The sequence below is a fragment of the Mastomys coucha genome, unplaced genomic scaffold (genome assembly GCF_008632895.1).
Source record: "Mastomys coucha isolate ucsf_1 unplaced genomic scaffold, UCSF_Mcou_1 pScaffold5, whole genome shotgun sequence".
Lineage (NCBI taxonomy): Eukaryota > Metazoa > Chordata > Mammalia > Rodentia > Muridae > Mastomys > Mastomys coucha.
Genome location: NW_022196911.1, coordinates 46,148,301 through 46,157,092, shown reverse-complemented (window position 1 = coordinate 46,157,092; position 8,792 = coordinate 46,148,301). Strand labels below are relative to the sequence as shown.

Sequence of the window (8,792 nt, the reverse complement as noted above, 5' to 3'; positions counted from 1 at the left end):
TTCATGTTCATTTAAGGAAATACTAGTAGTGATGTATTATTTTTAAGTATACAGTTAATATGTTTGGAATTATTTAAAACTTATATTGAGAAAAATGTATTTTCACTATTGCTGTAGACGAGCACCTACATTAGACTGTTAAATTGATTGTTGTTTTATATCAAACAACTTTTATAATACTTATTTTTATTGTTATAATATTTTATAAATTTTAAGAAATATGACAAAAAAGATATTGTAGGTATTGAAGGGGGGTCTCTGGGAGGAGCAGTGGTACAAAAGGGTAACAAGAATGTGATTCAATTCTATTTAATTGAAATATGTTTTTAAATGTTAACAAATTCAGATAAATTGAAATCATGTAACTTTTCTCATCATAATGCAATAAAAGTTTTAAAAAAACTAATTTGGTTTCGGGAGCTCTTAAGATCACTTGCTGCGTTTTCAGGGGATCTGAGATCATTCTTTAGTTCCCAAGTCAGACAGTGTACAACCACTTGGAACTCCAGTTCCAGGGGTTCCATCACCCTCTTTTGACCTCCTTGGGCACTTTCACACGTAGGACAATAGAAAGCTGTCACAAGACCCCTAAGTTCTTTTTCTTGTGCTTTTTAGCTCAGTCTAGAGGTACTTCACTCAGGCTTAGGACCGAGGGGTTCAGCCTTAAGAGTGTAAGCTTCCATTTGTAGCTTGTGTCTTCACACACAGTCAGTCTAGAGGTTGTCCACCTCTAAAACATGTTTGCACTTCTGAGAGCAGTGGGGCTCCATGCTTGCTACCATGGGAAGACAAGACTGGGGTGTGGCCAACCTGCTCCCTGCTTGTTGTCTGGCCCTTCCTTCCCTTTCTAAGGGGATTTCTGCTCCACTTTGAGCTGCAATGTGTCTAACTCTAACCAATAAAAGGCTGGATAATAACAGTGATGAGCAAAGTGACAGCTATCTCTCACAGGCTGCTCTGAGGGTCACTGCCGTATGGCCAAAAGGTCACAAGCGAAAACTCCCCAGAAAGCCCTTGGGAAGCCCTCTCTGCCCTTCCTCTCCTCACCTGGGATGCTACAAGATGGCTGGTGCCTCAGCAGCCATCTTGGAAACATTGGGGTCAATGTGTGTTCTTGGGGGTCATGGAGGAGAGGTCTGAATGGGACCTCATTTCTAACTTTATTTTTTTTCTACTCTGGATTTGTCATTATGGAAATAATGACAATATAATGACTCATAAACTCTTGTATTTTTTATCTAAATATAATCAGGATTATCTGTTCCCCGGAGCTGAGGTTCAAGTGTCTCTTCTAATAATAGTGAAATTCTATTCTAATTTCTGGATGCTCTTTCTTTTTGAAAAACAGTCTGAGTGGCTGAGTGGGAGGAAATGGTAGAGGTGATATCCAAGGTCAGGCCCCCATGTCTTTCTATCTTAGACACCCTGGCACCAAGCTGATATGTACCATGCTAAGAGGACTTTGAGCCCCTGTTGAGGAGCCTCGTCACTGTCTCCTTCATGTCCTTGTTCCTGAGGCTGTAAATGAAGGGGTTCAGCATGGGGGTAACCACAGTATACATGATGGTGGCTACTGTGTCCTGGGTGGAGAAGGAGTCTGGAGGTCTTATATAGATCCCCAGAACCGTCCCATAGAACAGGATAACCACAGACAAGTGCGAGCTACATGTGGAAAATGCCTTGTGCCTGCCCTTGGCAGAGGGTATCTGGAAGACCGCCACAGTGATTCGGACATAAGAGACCACAATGAGAATGCAGGGGGCCACAAAGAGGACCACGGCTCCCAGGAAGACATATTGATTAACTCGTGTGTCTGAACAGGCCAACTTCATGAGCAGGTAAGCATCACAGTAGAAGTGAGAGATCTCGGGAATCGAGGTGCAGAAGGTCAGTCTGCTCATGAGGAGTGTGTGCACCAGAGAGATGAGGCCGGAGCCTATCCACACAATGGCTGCCAGCCCCATACAGAGCTTGTGGGTGATGATGGCGTGGTACTGTAGTGGGTAGCAAATGGCCACGAATCTGTCCAGGGCCATGGCAGCCAGCAGAAAGGTGTCCACATTGGCAAAGGAAATTAGAAAGTACATCTGAGTCAGGCAGTGGGTATAAGAGATGGTTCCTGTTCCAGCCACGTGGCTAGCCAGGAGCCTGGGGATGAGATTGGTGGTGAAGCAGACGTCCACAAAGGAAAGGTTGGCGAGGAAGAAGTACATGGGGGTGTGCAGGTGGGGGTCAGAGCTGATGGCCAGGAAGATGAGTGTGTTCCCAGCCACCGTGACCAGGTACATGCACAGGAAAGCCCAGAAGAGGATCTGTTGCTGCTGAGGGTCATTGGTGATGCCAAGCAGGAGAAACTCACTGACTCCAGTCTCATTCTCTCTCCCTTTGGACATCTTCCAGAGGCTGGACACCGGAACTCACTGTGTGTTCAGAATCAGGGCATAGCTTATATGTAGGAGCTTTCTACCAGAACTGTGTGTGTGCACGTGTGTGTGGGGGGGGGGGCACAGGAGAACTTTAAGAGTCAGTTCTCTCCCTCTACCATTGGTTCTGGGGATGGAGCTCACTGAATAGTGTGCTGGCTAGTTTTGACACAAGCTGAGATCACAGGAGAGGAGAGAGCTGTAATTGAGAAAACTCATCCATAAGGTCAGGCTGTAGTCAGGTATATAGGGCATTTTATTAATTAGTGTTTGATGGGGGGGTGAGGAGCATTGTGGGTGGTACCATCCCTGGGTTAGGGGTCCTGGCTTTGATAAGAAAGCAGGCTGAGCAAGCCAAGGGCAGCAAGCCAGAGAGGAGCACACTTCCATGGCATCAGCTCCTGCCTCCAGGTTCCTGCCCTGTTTGAGTTCTTGTCCTGACATCCTCCAATGATGACCAGTGATATGGAGGTCTAAGCCAAGTGAACCTTTATTTCTCCAAGGTATGGCAGATGCAGAAGCCATGGAGGGGTGCTGCTTACTGGATTACTCAATCAGCTTCCTTATAGACCCAGGGCTGCCAGCTCAGGTCCCACCTACAATGGGCCAGGCCCTCTGCCATCGATCAATAATTAAGAGATGCACAGCCAGGATTACCTACTGAGTCACCTCACTGGCCCCTGTCTCTGCAGCTTCAATGAGGTGTTCTTCCTACTGCAAGCTCCTTGCTTACTTCTCTATCAAATTTGTTTCTTCATTGAGTCATTTATGGAGTGTTTTCCTCAGGAGGCTATGCATTCCCCAGAACAGAGACACATCTGTCTCAGGCACTGCTTAGTGCTGGGAATAATGCCTGGCACATAGTAGGTGTCCAAAAACTAATCAAAGGAGAGGATGTTCACAAAGGCCTTGTACACTGAAATCCAACAACTAAATATGCAGCCACAGTCGAAATGTTTGGTTGTAATTAAGCAGTCCATTCAAGAAATAAAACTGAGGGGCTGGTGAGATGGGCCTGTGCTTAAGAGTGCTTCCTGCTCTTTCAGAAGATGGTTCCCAGCACCCAAAGCAGGAGGTTCCCAACTGTCCGAGTCTCCAGCCCCAGGGGATCCTCTTATGGCCTCCAAAAGCACCTGAACATAGTTCCCCCCACACACAAATTTTTTAAAAAAAAATTTAAAAAGATAGGCATTTAAAGTATGAGATGCAGTCTTACATAGTTAGAATTGAGAGCTGACCCTGACAGTGTTCAGGGCCAGTGTTAACAAGGCTAAGGCCATGGTCTATAGGAGTTTCTTCTGTGACACTGTGAAAGAGCATGGCATGTACAGACTCAGAGTGACACAGGGCCTGTGACCACTGAAATCAGAGGAGGGTAAACTGTGTCAGCCATGTACAGACTCTGAGTGACACGGGGCCTGTGGCCACTGAAAACAGAGGAAGGTGAACTGTGTCAGCCATGTACAGACTCAGAGGACATGGGGCCTGTGACCACTGATATCAGAGGAGAGTGAACTGTGTCAGCCATGTACAGACTCTGAGTGACACGGGGCCTGTGACCACTGATATCAGAGGAGAGTGAACTGTGTCAGCCATGTACAGACTCTGAGTGACACGGGGCCTGTGACCACTGAAATCAGAGGAGGATAAACTTGTTTGTGTCAGCCAGACCTCTCTTCCATGTATATTTCTATGAGCTTGTGTCTGAACTCTTCCCTGAAGGCTTGTGTGTTATTGTGGTTTCCAGGATGATCTGTTGAGAAGTGTTAAAATTTGAAGAAGTAGGTAGGGTGTGGGCTTGGAGCCATGTCTTGGCTGGTTAGGAGAGTTGGCCATTCTTGGCAGCTCACAATATATACCTCCAGTTTTAGGGGATATGATGCCCCCTTCTGGCCTCCATGGATACTTTACACAGGTGGTCCACCAATTAGATGGCAGGCAAAACCCTCATACAACACAAATATAGATAGATAGATAGATAGATAGATAGATAGGTAGATAGATAGATAGGTAGATAGATAGGTAGATAGATAGGTGATAGATAGATAGACAGACAGATGATAGATACATGATAGAAAGGTAATAGATAGATAATAGATAAATGATAGATAGATGAGAGATAGATACATGATAGAGAGATAATAGATGATAGATATAGGTAGATGATAGATGATAGGTAGATAGATGATATATAGAAAGATGATAGATACATGATAGATAGATGATAGATAAATGATAGACAGATGATATATAGATATATGATAGAGAGATAATAGATAGATGATAGATAGATATAGGTAGATGATAGATACATGATAGATAGATAAATGATAGGCAGATGATGCATGAGAGATAGTAGATGATAGATAGAGAGATAGACAGACAGATAGACAGACAGACAGATATACTTTTTGGAGGTGAACTGCTGGTAGATCTTCTGGCCACTAGGTTATGTGCTTGAGGGGACCACAGTCCATCCCCTCTTCACTTTCTTGTCCTGGCCACAACACACATGGTTTTGTTATATCACACACTTCTACCAGTATGTGCTTCCTCACCATAGGCCACAAAGGAGCCAGTGGGCTCTGGAGCGAAACCCCTCTAAAACCATGAGCCCAAATCAAACTTCCATCTCTGTAAGTGGACTGCCTCAGATGTTACATACAGCAATGGAAGCTGATGAATACAGATTTTTAATGTTCTATAAAACATTTTACACAGGCTGATAGTTAAAAAATTCATAGGAAAGCTGGATTTCTGACTCTTGGGAAATCTTAGTCTGAGAACAATCACCCACTCATTCTCATAGTGGGTCAGCCAGGAAAATGGAAACGTTAATAATCAATGAAAAACCACTCTGCTTTAGAAAATGCCCTGTAACAACTCTCTATGCTGCCTTCCTTTGTGTCCTTTAAGAGCCTTCCTCTGAAGTAAGTTTATAAATGTCCCCAGTAGACTAGGAGGCAAAGCAGAGATAAGGGACTCCCCGTGCAGCAGAGTAATTCTCTGCTCCAGGTAGTCTCTTCTGATCACTATGGTCCCCTGCTAATCTGGCCCTGGAGTCACTGGGGGAAATGTCCACAGTGTATACACTTCCTGCCTGCTACACTTTCTAGGACCTGCCTGGGGCTCTGGGTAGTGGAGACTCTGAAACAGTTCTAAAAGCTGAGGTGAAAAGAGAGCTCTGTCTGTTACAAAAAGGTTATTTTAAATATAGACCACTCACTTTTATCACTTGAAATAGAAACAAGATGTAAGGCATTCTTGGTGGGGGGTTTTCTTTTTGTTTTTTGTTAATTTGTTTGTTAGTTTTTTGTTGCAGAGTTTGATGTAGCCTAAGGTGGCCCTGAACTTGCTATATAGCTGAAGATGAACCTGAACTTCTGAACTCTGTCTCCACCTCCTAGTACTGAGATAGCAGCCATCACAGAGTTTGAATTCTTTTTTTTTTTTTTTTTTTTTGGTTTTTCAAGACAGGGTTTCTCTGTATAGCCCTGGCTGTCCTGGAACTCACTCTGTAGACCAGGCTGGCCTTGAACTCAGAAATCTGCCTGCCTCTGCCTCCCAAGTGCTGGGATTAAAGGTGTGCGCCACCACTGCCCGGCAAGTTTGAATTCTTAAAGAACACCTTTTACTTTCGTTCAGGTTCAAAGTGAAACGGCAAAAATGAGAGGTTCTTGTCCAGTTGCTCAATTAGGCACTGAGAAGGTGCACATGGAACATGCTATTTTGTCCCTGTCTGACCACCAGGCAGTCAGGACCAGACCCTGCCCTCTGGTAATACCAATGTGTTCCAGAAAGCTCCAAAGAGACTCACAACTGACAGGTTCCAAGGAGAGGAGGATGGGTGTGGCTGCAGCTCAGTGGAACACTGCATAGCACCCACGAGGTTCTGGCTTTGAGACCTAGCACAGCACAAACCAGGAGTGGCGGTGCCTACTTGTGATTCCAGCACTCTGGAGGTGGAGACAGGATGGTCAGGAATTCAAGATCATCCTTGACCATATAATTGGAGATCAGCCTGGGGGTATATGACACCCCATCTCTAAAATGCATTCATACATACACACTGGTAGAAAGACAGACAGGAAGGAAGGAAGGGTGGGGGAGGAAGGAAGGAAGGGAGGAAGAAAGGCAGGAAGGGAGGAGAGGAAGAAGGAAGAATAAAGACAAGGAAGGGATAATTGAGGTGTATCAAAAATTAGTTAGAGTCTCAGGTACATGGTAATTGGCTTACAGGGAAAATGTATGGAGAATATCACACAATAAAAAAACAATTTAAAAATACTTTCTTTGAGAATCAGCATTACATGCCATCATTTAATAATCTCAAGAGAGACATTAGCATCCTTCCTGGTTGATCAGAACCTTTGTACTTCAAGTGGAACTCTCCCCTGCTCTCCACATCCCATCCTCTGCACTCTGTCACTCAAGAGGAAATTGGGGCAGACAACGGCAGAGGAGGCTTGTGCTCCTGCTCCCATTCTGGCTCATGTTTAATCTAGAAATTGAGCAGATGGCTCTTCTGTTTCCCTTGTCACCAGTGTGGGTGACAATAGTGAAAAACAAGGAGAGGGTGTGTTTACAGTGTCTGATTCCATCCTGGTAAACGGAAGTCAAGGGATATAGCTACCAGGCTGTCCCACACTTTATTTGATCACAGTCACTACCACACAGAACACTAAGAGAATGCAGTATGGAGTATCAGGCCCTTCCCACACTAAGCAAAGTTGCAATGTGACCATGGGGACAGTAACAGGAGAGTAGGGTGGAGGGAGAGGCATCAAGAGGACTGAGGGGACAACTCAGTGCTTAGTACTGTCCTCACATGTACAAGGCACTGGGTTTGAGTATCAGCACCACAGAAGTTTATCAAATGAAAGAAAGCAAGGACAGAGAATACACCAGGGCTGACATGAAATAGAGCATGTGCTGAAAAACCATGCTTTGTGCAAATGTTTCAGTTTACCTGGTGTCATTGAGCCTTTGAGCTTTCGCCACTCCTGGCCAATTGTCCCACTTGGATGTGCCTTTCTCCTTCACCAGACCATCTCCTCTCCTGTTATCATGCACATGTCTCTATCCATAATTTTATAAAAGGACAAAGGAACCTGGTAACCCAGGCTCAAAAACCCCAGTCCATTCCTGTAGCATGCTGGCCCCAGACCTAGGTGTCATAGGCTACAGAACAACTCCCCGATTCCAACTACCCTTGTCCTATCCAACTGCCTGGTCTGAATTCCTTTCCCTCACTTCTGGCACTAGCACACTCTTGTCTCTCTGAAAGCAAACTGGTGTTCCATGACTGCCCACCAGAGCAGAGGAGTTTGGCAGAGTTCCTGGGAGGTGACATGAGTGGTTCCACCTGCCATCCATGGAACCCCTTGCTGAAACCTATCTGACACTTTATCCACATGGCTCCCATCAGGGGTGGAACCCCCCATGTCCCCAAGATGGTCTACTTACTTTCCATTCAGATGCTTAAAACCTCTATAGACTGGGGGCTTATGTGGGGGTAGTTTGAAGCACACTTTACAAAGTCACTGTGCAGTAGGAAAATTAAATCTGGGAGAACTTTTGGAGTGCGGGATCCGCAGTTACTTGGATGAGTAGACATTATGGGATCTCTGCACCAATCCCAGGGATGATCAAATACACATTTTCTACATGTTATAGAGTTGGTGAGGCATAGTGCTCTCAAGACACTATGAAACAGCATCCAAAATATTATCTAGATAACTAAAATGTATCAAGGCTTCCCCCACACATCAGTTCCTTACCTTCCTCACTTCTGACTGTTGCCGGGCATGAGAGCAAGTGCCATGAACCTGTGAGCAATTGAAGCAAAAGATGACCAACAATGGCTACCTCTGTGGAGGTGGCAGCCCCCCGTGTTCTCACTGCTCTGTGGTGAGGATGCTGTACCTGGGCTCCTGGAGGAACAGTTTGCCTTCCTCTGGGCTAGAATATAGTTTCATTTCCTGTATGTTGGTCGTTTTATGATGTCTTGAAGTGAGAGAACCCCCAAAGTGCCTTATTACAGGTGATTCAGGAGGGAGTTTACCTGCTTTCTCTGACTCCCTAAAGACTTACAAAAGAAGGGGAAGATTGTCTCTATTGCAGGTCAACGGTGCATTCAAAGTGGGGAACTTTTAAAGATAATACAAGTCTTAATATAAAGATAATACAGTGGGGTGGGACTTCTGTAGAGTCACTAAAGACACTGGCCATGTCCTTTCTAAATATTCTATGCTCATTTATATACTCTTACCAAAGGATTGGGAGAGACATGAGTAACATGGATTCTAACTGGCAATGGACCTAACTAGTCTGTATTTGAAGTTGAGTGAAAAGGCCAAAAAAAAAAAA

General features: G+C 44.9%; 1 protein-coding gene across 1 annotated transcript; it reads right to left on the bottom strand.

The window, feature by feature from the left end:
• Nucleotides 1-1,451: 1,451 nt before the first annotated feature.
• Nucleotides 1,452-2,393, bottom strand: LOC116078304 (olfactory receptor 1F1-like). Its single transcript, XM_031353392.1, has one exon. It carries the CDS (start codon nucleotides 2,391-2,393, stop codon nucleotides 1,452-1,454), a length of 942 nt encoding a protein of 313 aa, XP_031209252.1.
• Between the last annotated feature and the right edge of the window lie 6,399 nt (nucleotides 2,394-8,792).